At 41.8% G+C, this 22,473-nt stretch overlaps 1 protein-coding gene across 1 annotated transcript; it reads left to right on the top strand.

The window, feature by feature from the left end:
• Positions 1-290: 290 nt before the first annotated feature.
• LOC140555803 (heat shock 70 kDa protein 12A-like) lies at positions 291-7,722 on the top strand. The gene is made up of 4 exons (XM_072679121.1): positions 291-572; positions 1,955-2,179; positions 5,559-5,733; positions 6,665-7,722. The coding sequence occupies exons 1-4, from the start codon at positions 294-296 to the stop codon at positions 7,720-7,722; spliced, it is 1,737 nt and encodes a 578-aa protein (XP_072535222.1). The 5' UTR covers positions 291-293.
• Positions 7,723-22,473: the final 14,751 nt, after the last annotated feature.

Below are 22,473 nucleotides of genomic sequence, written 5' to 3'. Positions count from 1 at the left end.
TCAATTTTAGTACTGTACTGTATTGTACAACATACTGTACAAGCTAAGACCCAAATACAATTATGTACATTAATAATCTCCCAGAATGATGAGCTATAAAGCCTTACCTTGACTAGGCTCCAAACTGGAGTGTTGAGTTTAGTGAAGGAATGAAGATGCCTCCGGTTCTTTTATACCTATGAAACTCCTCCTGGCAAAAGTGAAAGTAACCTCTATTCTTATAAAAGCAGTCTTTCTCTCCCCTCACTGACCAGCCTAGCGCTCAGCAGGTGCACTCCTGTGCCGTCAGAGAAATGGAAGACTCCATGCTTTGTATTGCTATTGATTTCGGAACGTCATTCAGTGGATATTGCTTCCAGGTTGTAGGAGGAGAACAGATTCGGCAACCTAGATGGGGTTTAGAGTACGGATATGAAACCTTAAAAACACCTACAAGCATTTTGTTTGATGAAGATGGAAATGTTTTACATTTTGGCTATGATGCTGTGTTAAAATACACCAACCTGACGAAGAGGAAGGAAGCAATGAAACTGTACTTCTTTGACAACTTCAAGATGGAGCTCTATGGCAAGGTAAGGTTTGCTTGTGTAATCTACATGATTATTGGCACCCTTGGTAACAAAAAGGCAATAAAATGATAATTGTGATTAATGAACTCAATTTCACAATGAAAATATAAAGAAGTTATTTAACAAAACCACATAAATATTTTGATCTAAACTAAAATTATTTTCCTATTTATATTTTTCTTCAGTGCCAGTACCTCCTAATTGGTCATGTGAAAAAGAAGTATGAGTATTCATATTAGTACTAAAAGGTTATTTTTTAAATTATTGAAGTAAAGAAAGTAATTGGATTTCACTCACATACTGAAGCATACTTCAACTATAATACATTATTAAAGTAAAGTTTCTTACTATAATTAGCCATTAAAGAATTGTCATGCAATCTGTAAGTTAACTGTGTATTTATTATTATTATGATTATTATTAATGCTAATAAAATAAATAAATAAATAAATAAATAAATAAGCAAACTGTGAGGACTCAGGTTTTGTTAAACATAATTATGGCCTCACCCTGATCGTGTCAGCTGCAACACAGAACATTGTTCACTCTGTGCCCTGACAAGAAAAAAAGCTTTTGCTTTGGTCTCTTTACAAAACAAAACCAACCACAAACCAAAATTAAACAAGATAAATTAGTCATTTATCAAAGTGTTTCAGTCAGGAGGAAAGCGATAAACTATGATCTCACCGGACCCTGGAGATACAATATCTTGACATTTGTCAGCTGCCCTGTTAAGCTTGTGTTTATTTAAGTGAACTGCTTCCCGCAGAGTCCTTGGTAGACCGTATCCTTTGGACTTGGCCTCCATGATATTTGAGATTGAAATTTGTTTCAATGGAAGCCAGATGAGGTGAAGCAGCAACAGTTTGTCATGGGCATAGCCACAAGGCATTGAATATCCTCTGCTGTTCTCGAAGAGAGAGTAAATTATTTCAATATGGTGATATTGGCTCGAGGTTGACTCTTTGCTTTTTCTTGACTGGTGATGAATGCTCAGTCTTGGTAGATGTAGTTGCCATGATCAGATCAAGCACAGAGGACAAAACTATATACAAATTCTAAGCTGGAAGAGGTTGTGACCAGAGTGCGAGGAGTCCGTAAGGATTTTCTCTGCCTGTTTTCTGGTTCCTATTGTCTCTCAGCTGTCCTCCCTGTTTACTGCAGTCTGTGCATTAGTCTCAGTATTAGTCTTCATTCATTCAAAAGAGCAACACAAGATCTGTATTGTAAATAACCCTACATTAGTCACATGACTACAAATGCCAGAGAATGTCCACCAATATCATCCCTCGAATTTGTATAGGCAGTCTAAAGTCAATATTGATCAACTACAAACTAGAGGGCGCTAGGTATTGAGTATTTCAATGAAAGTATTTGTTTTTCAGGAGTTGAACAGAGACCTGAAGATAACCTCCAGAAATGGGAAACAAATGAGGGCTATGAAAGTGTTCTCTGAGAGCCTGAGGTACATGAAAGATCATGCCCTGAACATGATCAGAGCTCATTTACATGGACTTGAGTTTTATGCCTCTGATGCTAAGTGGGTTGTGACGGTTCCAGCTATTTGGAGTCCCTCAGCTAAACAGTTCATGAGGGAAGCAGCTGTGGAGGTAAGTGACATTGCAGGTACTGTACTGATTCTTTTGCCTGCTCGTAACGCCTGCAGCAGCAATACACTACATTAGACGCATGTAACAAATAAGCACTTTCCTTCTTTGAACACTTCTCAGGGTCAAATACCAACACATACTTGCCCTGAACCTGCTCTTAAGCAAACTTAACAATAACATTATTGTATAAAAAATGGCATTTTTCTGCTTTAATGAACCAGTAAAAAAGACAAGATATCAACAACATAAATCTAGTGGACAATATTGTTGGTACCCCTCAGTTAATGAAAGAAAAACCCACAATAGTCACAGAAATAACTTGAATTTGACAAAAGTATTAATAAATAAAAATGCTTTGAAAATTAACCAATGAAAACTCATTGTTCATTGTTCAGACATTGATTTTCAACCATGCTTCAACAGAATTATAAAAAAAATAAACTCATGAAACAGGCCTGGACAGAAATGATGGTACCCTTAACTTAATATTTTGTTGCACAACCTTTTGAGGAAATCACTGCAATCAAACGATTCCTGTAACGGTCAATGAGACTTCTGCACCTCTCAGCAGGTATTTTGGCCCACTCCTCATGAGCAAACTGCTCCAGTTGTCTCAGGTTTGAAGGGAGCCTTTTCCAGACGGCATGTTTCAGCTCCTTCCAAAGATGCTCAATAGGATTTAGGTCAGGGCTCATAGAAGGCCACTTCAGAATAGTCCAGTGTTTTCCTCTTAGCCATTCTTGGGTGTTTTTAGCTGTGTTTTGGGTCATTATCCTGTTGCAAGACCCATGACCTGTGACTGAGACCAAGCTTTCTGACACTGGGCAGCACATTTCTCTCTAGAATCTCTTGATAGTCTTGAGATTTCATTGTACCCTGCACAGATTCAAGACACCCTGTGCCAGATGCAGCAAAGCAGCCCCAGAACATAACAGAGCCTCCTCCATGTTTCACAGTAGGGACAGTGTTCTTTTCTTGATATGCTTAATTTTTCCATCTGTGAACATAGAGCTGATGTGCCTTGGCAAAAAGTTCCATTTTTGTCTCATCTGTCCATAGGACATTCTCCCAGAAGCTTTGGGGCTTGTCAACATGTAGTTTGGCAAATTCCAGTCTGGCTTTTTTATGATTTGTTTTTAACAATGGTGTCCTCCTTGGTCGTCTCCAATGAAGTCCACTTTGGCTCAAACAACGATGGATGGTGCGATCTGACACTGATGTTCCTTGAGCTTGAAGTTCACCTTTAATCTCTTTAGAGGTTTTTCTGGGCTCTTTTGTTACCATTCATAATATCTGTCTCTTTGATTTGTCATCAATTTCCCTCCTGCAGCCACATCCAGGGAGGTTGTTTACAGTCCCGTGGATTTTAAATTTCTGAATAATATGTGTTACTGTAGTCACAAGAACATCAAACTGCTTGGAGATGATCTTATAACCTTTACCTTTAACATGCTTGTCTATAATTTTCTTTCTAATCTCCTGAGACAACTCTTTCCTTTGCTTCCTCTGGTCCATGTTGAGTGTGGTACACACCATGTCACCAAACAGCACAGTGACTACCTGTAGCCCTATATATAGACCCACTGACTGATTACAAGATTGTAGACACCTGTGATGCTACTTAGTGGACACACCTTAATTTAACATGTCCCTTTGGTCACATTATTTTCAGGGGTACCATCATTTCTGTCCAGGCCTGTTTAATGAGTTTACTTTTTAAAATAATTCTGTTGAATTTTTATTTATTATTACTTTTGTCAGATTCAAGTTATTTCTGTGACCATTGGGGGTTTTTCTTTCGTTAGGCGAGGGGTACCAACAATTTTGTCCACGTGTGTAATCCTGGTGTAGTATAACTTAATATAGTCATGGCAGTGATGGTCAGAGTAATGAGAGGAATGATGGGTAATAGTGGTGGTATTAATAGTGGCAGATAGTTAAGAGTCCATTTAGATTTTAATGTGGTCATTAGACAGGTAGCAGTGGTAGGAGGGTGGGCAGCTAGTCTGACCTGATTGTCAGTCTGGTGGGTGGCAGTTGGTCTGACACAGGTACAGTGTACATGTCCTGCTATGTCAATTAGGATTCCCAAAATTATTTCTATTTGGTAAATGCCAGAATAATGAGAGAGGAACATTTTTTTAAGGCGATTTTTATTACTTTCTTCAAAGTCAAAAGTTTAAATACACTAAGATGGCTATGTCTATTAAGTATGCATATGATGTCATGGTTTATTGGCAACATTTGAGTTAATCAGAGACACACCTGAGGATGTATTTTAAGGCACACCTGAAACACACGGCTTCTTCTGTGTGAAAGTGAAAAGAAATCAGCCGAGGGATCAGGAAGAGAATTGTGGACTTGCACAAGTCCTTCTCCTCCTCTGGTTTAATTTCCAGATGCCTGAAGGTGCCTCATTCATCTGTACAATTATACACAAGTACAAACAAGACTGGAATATCCGGCCATCACACCGCTCAGGAAGGAGACAAGTTCAGTGTCCCAGAGATGAACATGCTTTGGTCTGAAATGTGCCCAAGAACAAAAGCTAAAAACTTGGTGAAGCTGCTGGCTGAAGCTGGTGAGAGTGGGTCATTATCCACAGTGAAACAGGACTGTATCCACATGGGCTGACCTATCCTGTGGTCTGAGTCCTGTTTGGCCATAATGAGCATCGTTACATTTAGAGGAAAAAGGGGGAAGCCTGCAAGCCTGAACATCATGCTGCTGGGTTGTTTTGCTGCAGGAGGGGCGGCTGCTCTTCACAGAGTAGACGGCATTATGAGGAAAGAGCATTATGAGGAAATACTGAAGCAACATCTCAAGACATCAGCCAGAAGGGAAAGCCTGGGCTCAAACTGGTCTTCCAAATGGACAATGATCCGACGCAAACTGACAAACTGGTTACATAGTGGCTTAAAGAGAACAAAGTCAGTGTTTTGGAGTGGTCATTTCAAAGCCCTGACCTCAATCCTTTTGATAATGTATGGACAAAGCTAAAAAGACATGTGTGAGCAGGGCGGCCTACAAACATGGTTCAGTTCCACCAGCTCTGTCAGGAGGAACGGCCCAAAATTCCTGCAACTATTGTTAGAAGCTTGTGGATATCCAAAATGTTTGACCCAGGTCATGCAGTTTAAGGGCAGTGGAAACAAATACTAATGAAATGTTTTTAAACTTTTGACTTTGCAGAAACTAATAAAAAATGTCTTTTAAAAATTCCTCTCTCTGGCATTTAGCAAATGGAAATAATTTGGGTAATCCCACTTGACCTGAAACAGGAAAAGTGAAAAAGAAAAAGCATGTGTCTTTTTATACAGTGTCTGTAAACTTCTGGTTTCTTCTGGCTTCTGCATATAATTTAATTTTGTGTGTTTAGGCTGGTCTGGTAACAGAATTTGAATCTGCAAAGCTAATCATAGCGCTGGAACCAGAAGCTGCCTCTGTGTGGTGTAAACAGCTGCCGAGGGAAGGCTTTATTGTAGAAGATCTTGAAAAAAATGAGAAAATAGAAGACGTTCCAGGAACACAGTACATGGTGGTGGACTGTGGAGGTATGTGTACACCCATCCGTTTTTAATAGTTTATTTTATCTGTTTTATAGTCATGTGAAAAAAATGAAGACATCCCATGATTCAGGTCTTGTTGATCCTTGTTGAGCTGGCATTAACCTTGAGTATCACTTTCTTGGGATGGTCAATTATAAAACCCTGTGGATGTTCACCTAACATTAAAACTAACAGTTGTATTTAATACAGATTCAGTTGAATGTCAGCTGAGCATCTTCAATGGACCATCTAAGTGTTTCCAAACTTTGTTCAAGATACTGGAAGTGCTCTATTGATGAGTGCTGCTATGTTCAGCCTCTTAACTGTGATGACGAGATCTAAAGTCCCTCTTTAGGAGCTCTGATTACTGAGTGATCATCTGATGGTCAGGAAGATTACCTTCCTTATGTGAAGGATGATGTGTATGTACTACATTACCCAGCATTCCTCAAGTCATCAAATGAACAGTATGAGGAGGTGTGACTGTAAATAAGCAAGAGGATGTTTTGCTGCAAAAAGCTAACTTACTGAGTAGTGTCTGAGAGACGCAGCGAGTTCTCCATCCTTCTTTAACACTGCTAGTCTTCAGCACCATGATCCTTTGCAGCAGCCTGTAACCCTATCCAGAGTTAGTTACTCATTAGAAGACTCTGTGTGCCATTATTGTTAGTGCAGTGTATCCACATCCAATACAATTCTCAGCCCAGAATAAACAGCAAGCTTTTGTTTACTTGATGTGTTCCCTGAGTAAAAGTTAATCAAAACATATTTTAATTAAATGTAATTAATTACATTTATTTAAATCAACTGAAAGTTAGTTTAGAGTTGAGGAGCTACTGAAATCTTGTTCTTATTAAATTCTCTTTTAGGTCTTCCTGTTATTTTAGAATCGTAGAAACAAACGGTTTTCAGTCCCTAACACCTTTCTTTGCTTTAGGTGGAACCATCGACATCACTGTGCATGAGGTGGTGAAGGGGGATCTCCTAAAAGAGCTGCACAAAGTCTCAGGAAATAACATGGGTGGCCAGACCGTGGACAGAAACTTCAGAATGTTCCTCAGAGAGATATTCTCGGTGAATACGTTTGAGGAGTTTGAGAAAAACCATCCAGCTGAGTTACAGAAATTAATGGATGATTTCATGTTGTGTAAACGAGGCAAGGACGACGTGGCTGTGCGGTGTCCATTTTCATTAATTGAGCTAGCCAGGAAAGAAAAGAACATTGAAGATTACTTTACAGGAACCAGTGATGCCACCTGGGAGAGTGGATCAATAATACTGTCAAAGGAACAGATGAGCTCATTTCATCAAGACAGTCTCAGAGCCATCGAAAGCCTGATCAGTGAGATACTGAAGAAGTCTGACCTGGAGATCAGCTATCTCTTCCTAGTGGGAGGCTTTGCTCTGAGTCCATATGTACGTAATTGCATCAGAGAGAAGTTTGGGACACGGTGTACGGTGCTCTGTCCCATAGATGCTCAGGGGGTGATAATGAAAGGGGCTGCTAAATTTGGTGCAATGCCAAGCATAGTGGAATCGCGGATCAGCCTTTATACTTACGGGATTGCAACATTTATCAGGCTTGGTGAGAACGAAAGTGAGGGGAAGAGCATGTTTGTGAATAGGGATGGAGAAAAGTTCTGTGGGGGCTTCTTTGACTCCCTGGTGAAGAAGGACGAGTCGGTCAGTGTTGATGAAGTCAGACAGTGCACTTTTAGGCCAGTGGACCGAGATCAAACAGAAATGCGGTTCAGCTTTTACTGCACTGAGAGCACATCTGCGGAGTTTGTAGATGAGGAGGGGATGATGAACATTGGGTCTTTCTCAGTTCCAGTGCCGAAATGTTCGACATACAGGAACCGCTCAGTCAGGCTTGAAGTCAAGTTTGGTTACACGGAGATGCAGGCCAGAGCCATAGATGTCCATTCTGGTAGGAGCCATTCTGTCAAGCTGGACTTCATGAGCCATCATTTAATTTCAGTTACAAATCATTAGTAAAAAGCTTCTGTACTGTAGGGTCAGGCAATGAGGCTCCATGCAGATCTTCCTAAATAGCTGAACTGTTGAGTTCTGATCTCTGGATCAGTGGAGAGTGTTTAGCAAAAGGAAAAGCCACTCCCCTACCTCCACTCTGACCATATGCCTGTGCCAGGGAAGGTGACCAGGTTTCTGAAATGAAGCTGGGGAAATGTCTAGTTCAGAGGTCAGTAGATCATTAAAATATTTAGTGTGGAGGCTCTTTGTGACCATGGTAACTGCTGTATGGTAATGAACTGTGATGAAAGCCAACTATTAAAAGTAGGTACTGACTAAGTAACTTTGTAAACCATGTGAGAAAAAAAAAAACATGGTGAGTGAAGCTATGGTAAACTACAGAACACTCCGGAAGAAAACTGTCAAGATTTCCTTCTCTTTACCACTTCCTTCACGGTCCTCGCTTAGATAGATCTCACTCCTTCCTGTCCAATGTTTATTATTAAACAGTACACTATTAAACAAAATACTCTGGTTAACAGATTCCTTTTTTTGCCTCATTTCTGTGGTTTATATTAATAAGTCGTCAGGCTCCCCCCTATCTTCCTTTTTAGGCACATTTCCTTTACAATCTGTTCGCACAACCAAGCTGGAGAGTTGTCAGATCTTAGTTATTTGCATCTATACCTGCTAAACATGCAGCATGTTAAATGATGAGATCTCATCTCCACCCCACACACCATCCCTCGTGCTGATGCAGTTTCAAACATGATTCATAGTTTGTAGATCCCATGGTTGGCCTACAAGTCCTGAAAAGATGTTTGTGGTGATGTTGTGGCCTCAACATCTGCCTGTCCGCTCTGCTGCAGGTCTTTTGTGATTGTCTCGTATTAAATTCACAATTAAAAACAAGCCAGAAAGAAACGAGGACTGTCCCCAGAAACTGGGACTGGCTCTCTGAAATGGGTCAGTGGTCTCCGGTCAGAGCACTGGGTTATTAATGACCGGGTTGAGTGGGTCTGATGCCAGAGTTCACCAAGCTGCCACTGTTGGGCTCTTTCAGAAAGGCAGAAAGGCAACCATCCCTGGGCACTGCTGAGCGGTGTGTGTGTGTGTGTGTGTGTGTGTGTGTGTGTGTGTGTGTGTGTGTGTGTGTGTGCGTGTGTGTATTTACTGAATGGACGGGTTAAAGGGCGGAGGCCAAATTAGTGAGAATCTTGGACAGCAGAACATCAGAAGAAGAATCTGAACATCAGCTTTCTTCACAGTAGCTGTACATAAATCTTCAACCAAACAATGCAATGGATTATGGGTATTTTAATGCCCACTAGGGTACACTCTTTGTACACTCCTCATTGCACTGCATTGTGGGATTCCTCGTTTTTCCACAAGAGGAACTGAGACCTACTGCTTCTCAGTAATTGTTCCATTTCTCAGCATCAGTAACAGACTCTCGCTACACCCAGGAATGTATAACCACACAACCTACCATCAGCCAAAATCAACCGCACCTGCCACAGGTGTCCGTCAACAGTTACTGAACAACCTGGATGATCAGCATTTTTCTGTTTGTGGTTGTCTACTCTTTCTTCCTTCACCACACAACATCAGAACATCCACAATACAGAGAAACTGCATCTGAAAATCAAACACACACACACACACACACACACACACTGTCTTTGGAGGACAGTTCTTTACCGCTAGTTATTACAATGTGTAATTTAATGTTTTAATTAAGATTAATTATTAAATGTTAATAGAGTTTCAGCTACAGTTTCATTTTCCGTTTCTGAGAAAGGTCACGAGGAAGATCTCCAGCTCCATGTGCTTCAGTAAAAACACTGAACAACTCAGGGTGGACTGTATCAGCAGTTTAGAACCCCTGTTTATCTTCAACGGTGGGTCCTTTTCCCCTCTGGCTTTAGGTAACCTGGCCTTTACTACAGTTTCACAAACTGACTAATCCTCGGTTTTCACCTCAGACCTAAAGTCTCATCTGGGTCAGGCAGATGTTATATCCTGTGGAATTTATTCAGGTTATGATCTTTGCTGTTTTTTTCATCTGCTTCAACCTGATTTTTGACTGATTTGCCTGTGTTCTCTGTATGAATTAGCCTATCCCATAAATATCTGTCTAATTACAGTAAATATGGTTAAAAACTGTGTAACGGTGTAACTGTAACGGTGTGCCGGCAGCGGGGATTGGCTGCTGTTTTGTTTGAGGATTAGGAGCCTAGGAGTTCAGGTGGCCCTTCTTATGTGTTTATTAGTTTATAGAAAAAGTTTTGAGACTGCTGCACAAGTTGCTTTAGTGTTTATGGTGGCAATTTTCATTAATTAGATTGTGAAGAGTGCTCAGAGTTGTTCCTCACCATTAAAATTGAACTTGTTTATGAAAATGACTACATTTCAGCCACTGAATTTCAGCCCTGCTCCAAAATGGCCTGCTAACGTCACTTCAGTGATCTTCTCATTAGCTCAGGTGGTAGTGTTAATGAGGACAATCACTGTTAATTACAATAGCAGATTTATCAAGAATTTTAAGGAGAGAGGTTGAGTTGCAGTGAGGAAGGCTTCAAGGCACCCAAGAAAGTCAAACACGTGCCAGAACTGTCTCCTAAATAGGATGCAGCTACGGGATCGGGTCACCACCAGTGCAGAGCTTGCTCAGGAATGGCAGGTGTGAAGGCTTTTGGAGGATGGCTGGGTGTCTAGAAAGGCAGCAAAGAAGCTACTTTTCTCCAAGAAAACCACTGACAGATTGACATTCTGTGGGAGGTATAGGGACTGGACTGCAGAAGTGTGGAAAAATGATTGTCTAAAAAAGAAAAGGTAAACGCTACTATGAGTCCTGTGTCATGCAGTGAAGCAGTGAAGCATCCTGAGACCATTCATTCATTCATTCATGTCTCAAAACATTCAGAGAAACACATAGAGGCCTCTCAGCAAGAAAACGTTAAGTGAACAATCTGGATGGACAACATTCTTCTGAGTCTTGGCAGTTCCACCCTTAGTGATTCTGAGCTCCACCTTCCTAAATTTCCCGTCCTTGCAAAGATACAGCTTTATTATGCGAGCCATAAGCCGCTCAAGAACCTGCAAAGTCTCCTGGACCTTGCAGTGAGCCATTTTCTCAAGCTTTGTAGTGTACCTACATATTCCTGCCTTCAGCGTTTCCACAAGGTTTTGGTAATTTCCCCACTGCGGGACTAATAAAGGACTATCTTATCTTAAAGGACTATCTTATCTTAAGATGTTGTACTTGCTTCCATCTCTGCTGTAAGAGGTCCTTGGTGTTGAATGTTCCTGGCATTGGGAGAAGAGGGCTGAGCTTTTGTGTTAGCAGCATGGCCAGTATCAAGAGTTGGTAAATCAGGATCACTAGAGGGAGACAAAGGTCTTGTGTTCACGATCACACAGAGTCGTAACTGGGAGTACTCGCAAGCATTTACATTTACAGAATTTAGCATTCTTCTCCAGAGTTCTTACAGAAGAGCTTCACTGTTTACTGAAGAAGAACCTCAGCTAGTTTAAATAGACTAAAATTCAGATCCTCTAATCTTAGACTCTACTAAACACAAGTCAATATGGAGACCATAATACTCTACTCTTCACCCAAGTCCTCTCAGAAGAGGACCTGTTTGGGATCATCGCCGTGACCACTTTCACTGAGGTCTCTTCCCGGGAAAATAAAGCATCATATTTACAATCATATAGTACACTCATGCAACTTCAGGTCCACCAGAGTCCCTTATTTTGCTGTTTTGAGCCAATATAAACATGCTCTGAGATCTGTCATGTCTTTAAAATCAATTTAAAAATGGAATTAAGTTTAATGAATGTCTTTCTATATTAACTAAGGCCGTCCTTCCACGCAGAGTGGAACACCTCTAGTTTGGTCGTCCGCCGTTTGCGCTCTAGTTTCCGCACTGTTTGTTTTAAGGTACGAGTTTGATCACTGTACCACGGTGCCAGACTTTTTTGCCTCATCATTTTATTTTTGAACGGTGCTACTTTGTCTAAGGTTGATCGAAGGGTATTCTCTAGATCATTTGTTAATTTAACGAGCTCCGTTTGGTCTGACGGAGTGTAAGCTAAGGTCGATAGGGGTGGGAGGTTTTCAGTAAACTTTACAGCGGTCATTGGGGTTATTGAGCACTTTAGACAGTGTTTGGGGACAAATGAACATTTAGCCTAAGATGAAGCTCAAAAGAGATTACATGATGGTCTGATATTACTGAGCTTTGAGGTAGAATATTTAGATGATCAATGCCAACACCCAGGGTCAGGACTAAATCTAGGGTATGATTACAGTAATGTGTGGGTCCAGTTACGGTTTGTGTGATTCTGACAGAATCTAAGATCGATACAAACGCCTTGTTAATGGATCGTCTGCTTTTTCGAAGTGAATATTAAAGTCTCCTACTATCATAACTTTGTTGCTGCACACTGCCAAGTCTGCAGCAAAATCACTAAATTCTTTTAAACATTCAGAGTCGGGCCCTGGAGGCCTATAAATATTAATCAGTGTAAATGAGAGAATTTAACACTGATTAAATTATTAAAACGAGCTGATCTAGATGTTCTCTGTTTGGGTTTAATTCGGGGCACAGACACAGTCTCAATACAGTGAAACCTGGGTGACGCCTGAAAGCAGCTCTCAGACGGTGGGTTTAGCCGGTCTGTCTGCGGCCTGGTCTCGGCTCTGGATTGTCAGTAGTCTTTTACACTCCTCTGCCGACTAACTAGCAGACTATGAGCTATGCTGTATGAAAGTAAGGCAGCACCCTCCCGCGTGGGGTGGACACCATCCCTACCTAAACCAGGCTTGCTCTCAGTTATCTATGAAGCCCACATGATTTTCTGAACACCACTTGGACATCCAGCGGTTCAGCGCTGTGAGTCGGCTGTAGGACTCAGCTCCGTGCCTCATTGGGATGGGACCAGAGCAAATTACGGCATCAGGCATCGTCTGGGCCAGTTTAACCACCTCTTTAATATTATCCTTCGAATCGGGGGGGTAGGGAGTGTGGTGTTCCTGTGGGCTAGCTTTGGCCTTAGCGTTAGCCTTAGCTTTCTGACTATGTCACAGAGACATCACCCATTCACCCCGCTGTGATGGCTTTAACACTGGAGTGGGGGGTGCTAGCTCTCCCTAAGGCATCCGGGGCTGCTATCAGTGACTCTTGCTCGTAAGCGTACGACGCAGTAAATAACTAAACAGATTTATAAAAATAAGCTACAAAGTGGAGAAGTAAGCTAAACACAGAGCACAGACACAGTGATGCCTTGAACACCACCTTCACTACTGTGTAGAATCAGAGTCAGGAGCAGAAGATCAGCTGCAGATGATCAGAACATGGTTGGAGAGGATTATTTTGGAGGAATCTGTCTGATTTAAACCTCAGACGTTTAGTCTGGTCTGATCTTGATAGTTGACACGAGGGGTAAAGAAGATCACCATGGCCAGATCCAGAGAGCTCTCTGAGGCCTTCAGAAAGAAGGGTGGAGATGCAGAGGAGTCTGGGAAGGGCTTTCAACAGATTTACATTTACATTTACATTTACATTTACGGCAATTAGCAGATGCTCTTATCCAGATCGACTTACAAAGTGCTTTGCTATTTACCCAAGAAAACCTTAGCTAGTTAGAATAGACTAATACAAAAGATACCTCTAAGCTTAGACATTACTAAACACAATACAATAAGGTGACCATAGAACTATTCGTCCAAGTACTCTCTGAAGAGGTGGGTCTTCAGTCTGCGTTTGAAGACAGCGAGCGACTCGGCCGTTCGGACATCCAGGGGCAGCTCGTTCCACCACTTTGGTGCAGGACAGAAAAAAGCCTGGACGCTTGTCTTCCGCGGATTTTGAGGGATGGCGCGTCGAACCGAGCCGTACTTGAAGCTCGAAGGGCTCTTGGTGCGGATCGGCTTTTGACCATTGCCATCAGATACAGAGGGGCAGGTCCGTTCTTGGCTTTGTAGGCCAGCGTCAGTGTTTTAAATCTGATGCGGGCAGCTACAGGAAGCCAGTGGAGAGAACGCAGCAGTGGAGTGACATGGCTAAATTTTGGGACATTGAAGACGACCCGTGCCGCTGCATTCTGGATGAGTTGCAGGGGCCTGATCTCAGAACAGTTAGAGATCAGATGTTTCACCGTCCACTAAATCATCTACAAGAGGAACAGCTGACCAACATGACCAAAGTAGACCGTCCCAGCAAGTTCAGCCCAGCAGCAGAACCTCAGGAAGAGTTTTGACTAAAAACTTTTATCAATACATTGTGTACAAGCAAAGTCTCAAGACCAAATGTTTTTTTAAAAGTAAAAATAGATTTACATCGACCTTCATAAAATGTTACTCTATGTAATTCTGTTTTAATACCACCACATCTTTTCCTTTACGTAACTTCTCATGTTGTGAAGTGGCTGCTTAAATCCCCCTGAAATATTAGGATTATCTGAGATAAGGTGAAACCAGACGTCTCCTAGAAAGTATACAGTGTGTGCTATCAGCTTAAAGAATGGCAAGGACCAGATTGACCTCAAAAGAACTCTGTAGGTCATCTGTAGCTATCTGAACATTATCAGGCGTTGGCTCAGCTCTCTCTCAGAAGCAGCCGAATTAAATCATTATTTTACAACCCACCAATTCAAAAATGTCATGGGGGGGTCTTGCCACTGTCGATGTCAATGTGCAGCACTTACCATCAGAAATCGACTGAACTGCTTCGATTGTCTCAGGAGATGTGGATTTAGGAAATCCTTCCTGTCGAAAAAAACATCAGAGCAAGACTAAAGTTCTCCAGAGAACATCTGGGACAATGTGCTCCGGACAATTCACTTTGAAGCTGAATTATTTGGATACAGTAAATGGAGATGTTTGGCGTAAACCAGACTTAGCCCAGATCAGCTGTGAAGCAGGTGGAGATGTCATGGTTAGGGTCTGTTTTTCTTCAGTAGGCCTTGAGGGCTCTCCAACACAGAATCCACTAGGAAATCTTTATGGTATCAGAGGAAGCTTGAGGAAAACATATCTGTCCAAAACCTGAAGCTATAGTGAAGTTCAACCATGCAACAAGAAAATGGCCCAAAACATCCCAGTAAATCCAACTAGGAAAGACTCAAATGGCTGATATGGACAGTTCTGGAAAGGCCAAGTCAAGGTCTGTAGCTTAATTTAATTAAGAAGCTGTGGGTGATTTATAACAGGCTGTGGAAGAAAGCCCTCCAACATCCAAGAATTCTGCATGGGGGCGCTGCACAAATCTGTTTCCTGAATGTTGCTGTGTTTTAAAATGTATGTGATTTAGGAGCTTTTGTAAGACAATTGGGTTCTTCAAGGGTTTATTAGGAAAGGCAATGGTTCTGGTATATACCTGCCTTGTGCTTTGGTTAAATCTTAAAATAAAAGGAAACCATTCTCCCTTTTTGAATGGTCCTATATAGCACCAAAACGGGTTCCACAATTGAATCAACATTCTTTTTCAGTGCTATGTACTGCGGTACCCCCTTACCCCCCTGCCCTCTCCCCGGCTTTGACACGACCACTTTACCTCAGCAAGGACTGTTAATGAGCTGATAAGCAAGGTCACACTGGAATGTACTGGACAGTGGTTCTGCAGGACCATGGTTACTGATCAGATCACCTTAATCTAACAATGCTATGAGAGCATATCTGATGTATATTAATGCATAACTATGTTTACAAAACTAGTCACGTAGAAAACCAGTCAGGACAGATGCTGGGGAGGCTTATCCATTATCCTGAAACCAGGCCTTTTCTCGGAAAATGAAACTGAAAGTATTTCTGAGGAATGTGTTTGTTCTGTGTGCCAGAACTGATGTGCTGTGTTGGCTTTGGCTCCAGGCTTTGAGGAAAATAAGTAAAGGCAAAAAACTGCCTTATGGGGACCCTTTAGTGGAAGGATTTCATGTGTGTATTTTATGGTAATTAAGCAATTCTTGCCGATGGCAATAGGGGGTTCTCTGTGTACTGTATAAAAAGGGCTGATCCTGAAGGCTGGGCATTCTGACTCTTGAGCAGGCCTTCTGGATGGACTGGATAAAAGTGATGCTTTAGACCAGGAGGATAACAGCTTTTAGACACTGAGTGAGTATCACAACAAATATATAAAACCATCTGGAACAGAGAGCAATTTAAGGAGTTATTGGACTGTGAGGGGAATCTTTGTTGAGTGATATCAAGACATCATAGTAGCTCATATGGGGGGAAATAATATAATTTTATAATAATTTATAATATTTTTTAAAATAATAATTTTAAAATACATTTATATGTAAATGAAATTGGCCAATTGATATATTTATAGACAGATATAAGTATATTTTAAAATACATTTAAGTTCTCAGTGTGTGTGTGTGTGTGTGTGTGTGCTAAAATAAATTTTAATGTGTGTAATGGAATCTACATCAATATTAAATGCATGTCCATATATTTATTTCTGTATGGGAGACACTTTGGTGGAACGTTCACTGTAGCTGCACAGTCTCATGCTGTAGTCAGAATACAAGTTCACTGAGACACATCAGCATCAGTACCACTGATCCAATAAGGTCTTATTGGGTAATACTTTATTGCTATTATTTTTTGCTTTGTTGGCATGACCATATCCAGTAACATACTGTTTTAAAGCTTTATATATAAAGCTAGCATTAACTACAACAGCAGTAGCACATCAAGCCTATTTGGGGGTTTTGAGGGATGGGGAGTGAATAGTCATCAATGGTCCTGAGCTCTAACCACTGAGCCATCGCTGCTCCATTAGCTAGCATTGTGATTAAAAGCTGCACTATTACAGATCATTAAACTGTGCACTGTCTACTGTTAGTCCTTCTCTCAATATAGTTCTTGTTTCTGCCACACATTCTGCATTTAATACCTGACCTTATAAACCTCAACCAACAAAAAGTCTCTCTCTCTCGCTCTCTTGGTACTTTGTCCTGGGTGAAATCCCGAATGCTTGAGGCAGTCCTGCAGTGGATGGTGGTTTCTGGTTGAGAGCACACTGTGTGAAATTGGCTGCTGCTTCTCGCTGGTTTGTGTTGGATGAGTGTTGATTGTAAAGCATCCTTGGGTTTTGTGCAATATAAGTGTAACATTCACTCATTCAGTGTTGTGGGTGAGTTCAAACTGGGTCTCTCTTGGGCTTGTAGTGACAGGCTTGTAGAGATTTACGTTTAAAGCGTTTATCAGACATTCTTCTCCAGAGTTCTTACAGAAGAGCTTCACTGTTTACTGAAGAAGAACCTCAGCTAGTTTAAATAGACTAAAATTCAGATCCTCTAATCTTAGACTCTACTAAACACAAGTCAGTATGGAGACCACAATACTCTACTCTTCACCCAAGTCCTCTCAGAAGAGGAGGGTCTTCAGTCTGGGTTTGAGGACAGTGAGCACCAGTCGGACACCCAGGGGAAGTTCGCTGCAGGGGTCTGATGGTGCGCAGAGGGAGTCCAGCCAGAAGAGAGCTGCAGTGGTCAAGTCTTGAAGTAAGGAGAGACTGAACGAGCACCTGGGCGACTCTCTAGAGAGGAAGGGTGGAATTCTCCAGATGTTGTACAGGAGAAATCTGCAGGACCGAGTCAGAACTGCAACATGACCTGAGAACGATAACTGATCATCCATGACTACACCAAGACTTCCAGCTTCTGTAGAAGGAGTGACCAGTGAGTTCTCAAAGGAGATGGTGAGATCGTTTTTTGGTCCAGCAATTCCCGGGATGTACAGCAGCTCCGTCTTGCTGGGGTTGAGTTTGAGGTAGTGAGCCTCCATCCAAGAAGAGACGTCAGTGAGACCTGCTGAGATACGGGCAGAAACCTGTGTGTCAGACAGGGGGAAAGAGAGCATGAGCTGAGTGTCGTCGGCGTAACAGTGGTAAGAGAATCCATGAGAGGAGATCACTTTACCAAGAGAGTGAGTGTAGAGTGAGAGAAGAAGAGGACCAAGAACCGAGCCTTGTGGAACGCCAGTGGAGAGACTACAAGGAGCGGACGTGTCCCCCTGCCATGTTACCTGGTATGAGCGTCCCTGCAGGTACGATGCAAACCATTGCCATGCAGAGCCGGTAATTCCAAGACCAGTGAGGATAGACAGGAGGATCTTGTGGTCCACTGTGTCAAAAGCTGCAGAGAGGTCAAGAAGGATCAGAACCGAGGACAGTCTGGCAGCTTTAGCTGCATGGAGCTTCTCTGTAACTGCAATGAGAGCAGTTTCAGTAGAGTGTGCAGCTTTGAAGCCAGACTGGTTAGAGTCCTGTAGATTGTTCAGAGTGAGAAAGAGAGACAGTTGGTTGTAGACAGAGCGTTCGAGAATCTTTGAGAGGAAAGAGAGAAGAGAGATAGGTCTGTAGGTGCCGATGTCCAAGCTGTCCAGAGGGACAATCTTCGATATCTACCTTAAGTTTTTTTGCCGAATGCTATATATTGGTAGGTGCAGGTTTTAAATTGTAACTCGATATGCGAGATATGTTGAAACTAGTTTGCTTGATGCAACTGTTTAAATTTGTCACTTGTGGCCTCAATCATAGGGACAGTTTGCGTGGAATTTAGACAATGATCAACCTTTGTTTTGCTGATGCTGAGTACTTTTGTCCATAAAGCATATTTGTAAGTAAACGTTTTAAAGAGAACTGCTCATAGGACTGACACAGACAAATCAGAACCCCTGTTTATAGATAATAGATCAGAATGAACAGAATCAACAGATAAAATCAACGTAATTTGACTGTTTTAACTTTGACTCTTTAATGTGAACGTGAAACAGATTTATACAAAGTGTCAGTTAAATAAAAATATATACTGTACAATGAGTGACTGCATACATAAAGTGACCCCCATAAAGTGACACAACTTCCAGCAAGTCTACAGGAAATGGTACAGCTTTAAATAAGGTACGCTAAGCTAATGAAAGCATCAGTCATTCCCCCACCAGGGGCAACAGAGCAGTCACTGCTACAACGCTGTCATTATTCTGACCCTGCAGGCTGGAGGAGCAGGATGTTTTATATTCTCTGATTGTGAAATGCTCTGCTGTAGAGCTGCAGAACTGAACTGATACCGACACTGAGAGAGCGAGAGAGAGAGAGAGAGAGAGAGAGAGAGAGAGAGAGAGAGAGAGAGAGAGAGAGAGCGAGAGAAAGAGAGAGAGAGAGAGAGAGAGAGAGAGAGAGGTCAACATACATCCCGCCCACACAGAACACTGATTGGTGTACTAATTCTCTCTCTGTCACTCTCTCTCTCTCTCTCTCTCTCTCTCATTAGCATGCTCACAAAACAAATAAGACATCATCTAGACTAGCCATCCAGGCAAGCTGACAGGCCAGGCCACCAGGAAATGTCCCAGCGTCCTCTTAGCTGAGGTGACAGTTTGGGTCTTCTAGGACTTCTAGCTGTTTAGGAACAGCTCCTGACTTGTGTAGATCTATCATTCCTCTGAGATCAGCTCCATGGACTTTCCCATTGTACTGGCTGTGTCGGTTAGTTTAATGAGTGCTGTCAATCAAACACTTCTATGGTGGTTTAGAGAAGCTAAGCTAAGTTTAGCACAGCTTAATTAATAATCCTAGTGTGTGAATGGATATGTTTGACCCTCATAAAAAAATGAAAACAAAGCAAATGAAAATCTATGGTGTCACTCATTCTGCTCCAGAAAAAGAACAGCCATTAAAAACCCACCACAGTATACACACACACACACACACACACACACACACACACACACCAGCATTCTTTAAATGTATTATTTTTTCTTTTTTTAGGAATCTTAAAGCCTGGAAAACGATGATGAAAAGCCTACTTCCCATTTTGCTCGTGCTCATCCCAGCTTCTGTTCTTGGACATCCAGAGCTTTGGGAACCAAATATTCCAAAGAAGTGGTTTTCAGAAAGTAATTTTATTTATAATCGTAAACCATCTAGTGAACGTGGTGTCCATCTGGCACTAATAGATAATAATAATGATATAGCTTATAATGCCTATAAAACTGAGTATTATCCACAAAAATATGAAAGAACGTTTTTATACCGACTTGATCAAACAGGTTCTTGGGTAAGGGAGAGCCCCTTGAAAAGGAATTTTTACAAGGAAGAAAATCTGAAGCTGACCATTGTGGCGCACGGTTTAAGAGATGTCGAAAAATTACCGAACAACCCAGAGCAGTACGGTGTGAAGTACAGCATCAATAACAAAAGTCCACAGGAGCTCGCAAACATCGTAAATACATTTGTCAGGGACGAGGGCATCACACTTGATAAAAGGATGCGGTTCATTACTTGTAATGCAGGAACACAAGCCGCAAGTAATTACATGACTGATTTCATCAAAGAAGTTAATAATATTGGAACTAGCATCCACGAAGTTGTGGCATACCGCAGCTATGTTGCAGCACAAGAACAATTTAAAGTAAACATGTCACCTGAGATAAAGCACATTGAAAAAATACTATATTATTTTGAAAGTAAAGGATATCACATGAGGAACATTCGGCCAAAATTATTTCAAAACGGCATACTAACAAGATCACCAAGCAGAGCTGATATAAACAACATGCGGATGTTGTTCCTTTACAATGACAATGAAGTTCATCGGTATAATTATATAAAATCTAACAACAATAATAACAACGAAATTGAAACAACAATAAATCTGGAAAATGACCTGGAAAATGTTAGGCAAAACTTAGATTACATGTTACAGCGTTTTTGTCCTTTTAATACCAATGGAAGGAGAAGAAGAAGCCCATCAGTGTGCAGTCTGACAGAGAGCGAGGTTGAAGAGGACTACGTGATAAAAGAAAATACTCTAACCATCGAGGAGGGTCACGTTAAAGTGCAGCTGGTTAACAGACACAATCCAGAGGACACTCATGTGGTGTCTTATCCCCTCGATGAATCTTTTTACATGAAACAAGTCAAAGAGACAGCAAAGAAAACCACTTCACTGGTGAAAGCAGGTGGAATCCAAGCCCTGGAGCACATAAACAGTGCCATGGTAAAATATGGCATTTTTGCAGGATTTATTGGAGCTGGGAAGTTTTTTGCACAGAATGAGACCGTGCGAGGGACTATCACTTTAACCCAGTCTCTACATGGACTCGGGGAAATTACAAATATCAATCAGCAACTCTCCAGGATTTCCCAGAAGGTGTTCCAGAAAAGCATCCAAAAGGCTGCAAGTGAGCTGGGTATGGAACAGACACTCACCAAAGTCACCAGCTCAGTAGAAAGGTTTGGAGAGAGCACTGCGGGACAGTTTCTGAAGAAGGTTCCCTTCGTAGGCATGGCCTTTCAAGGCTGGTTTATTAGAGAGGACGCTATGGCCATTCAGCACATCAACAGATCCAATCCTAATCAGGAAAAATACTATGGCCTAGCAGTTTCAAACCTGGTCATGGATGTGACAACAACTGCTCTCATGTTTGCAGAAGTTGCTTTCCCTCCAGCAGCGCTTGTGCTTCAACCCATGATCATTGGAATAACCATAGTCAGAATGTCTATCAGTGACTTCTACTGTGATGTTGTGAGTGAATTAGACAAGCTTCCCCAGGGCGCCGGTGATTTTGATAAGCTAGCCGCTGTAATAATTGGACTAGAGGAAGGTGCTGAGGATTTTCTTACAGGTGGGCTGCTGAGAGAAATTAACGAGCTTGAAGAAGAAGCAAAGCAAAATCAAGAACTACTACACAACCTTTCAAAACCTGAATCCTATTACAAAATAACGGCTGATGTTGGAAACATAAGCACTCTGGATCTAATGGCAGGCAGCCTCTCTCAGTATGGGGGATTTGTGACCGTCCATCTCTTAAACAACGGGAGTGTAGCAATTCAGGTAGGTGGAGTTGATGATGGGAAGGGTGGGGTCAGAACTATAGAGAAAGTATTCTACAACCCCAGTATTCAGAACATTGCATTGGGAGTTGGGGAATCACCTCAATTCCTCTACACTCAAAAGGCATCCCATCTATGGTGGGTCATCCCTGTGGACTACACAAAAGTAATTAGTGGAAAAATCAACCTTCACTCCTCTGCGTTTGGCACCTACTATGGCAATAACCAGGACAACAAGTTTACTGCCATGCAGGACCCTGTGAAAAAGCCTGATGTGGAGTTTGTAATTAGGAATTATCATTACACCATTTACGGCAATGGAGGAGATGACACCTTCATTCTTGGGCCACAGTCATCTGTGCTCTCTGGTGGAGAAGGAAGGGACTTTTATGTTTTTCCTACAAGTGGAACCCATGCAGAGATTGATAATTTTTCACAAGACATGTTGGAGGATTGTATGCTGGTAAAAGCCCCTTTCAGTAACATTGACTGTCTTCGGAGTCACGCAGACCTTCTGCTCATTTACGGACCAGAGAAGTACAAGATTACCATCAAAGACTGGTTTGTTCATAGCACCGTCAACCATTACCAACACATGACCTTTCAATCAGCAGATGGAGTCACGTTTAAGATTCTGGACCATGGCCTTACAAATGGCAAGTTCCACGCTATGTGTGTGCCAGAAACACTAGACAAGACAAAATCTGACCATAGTGTCTCCCTCCATTTAGATGGCGAGTTTAAAAGTGTAGTTAAAGTAATGGGGAGTAATTTTTCGGACACTATTGTGGGAAATGGGGGTTATGGGGCAGACATGCTTGAAGGAGGAGCAGGAGCAGATACATATGAAATCTTCCAGGGACAGGGGTGTGATACAATCAACAACTATGCCAAGGATGAGAAAGTGGACATCATCATT

This window comes from Salminus brasiliensis, chromosome 5 (assembly GCF_030463535.1).
Source record: "Salminus brasiliensis chromosome 5, fSalBra1.hap2, whole genome shotgun sequence".
Classification (NCBI taxonomy): domain Eukaryota; kingdom Metazoa; phylum Chordata; class Actinopteri; order Characiformes; family Bryconidae; genus Salminus; species Salminus brasiliensis.
This window is presented reverse-complemented; position numbering and strand designations above follow the sequence as displayed.

Bases quoted from the DNA above. Each gene is read 5' to 3' on its own strand.
- LOC140555803 (XM_072679121.1), top strand. From the start codon at position 294: ATGGAAGACTCCATGCTTTGTATTGCTATTGATTTCGGAACGTCATTC. The intron at 573-1,954 runs GTAAGGTTTGCT...TTTGTTTTTCAG, and splicing joins AGATGGAGCTCTATGGCAAG to GAGTTGAACAGAGACCTGAA. The intron at 5,734-6,664 runs GTATGTGTACAC...TCTTTGCTTTAG, and splicing joins CATGGTGGTGGACTGTGGAG to GTGGAACCATCGACATCACT.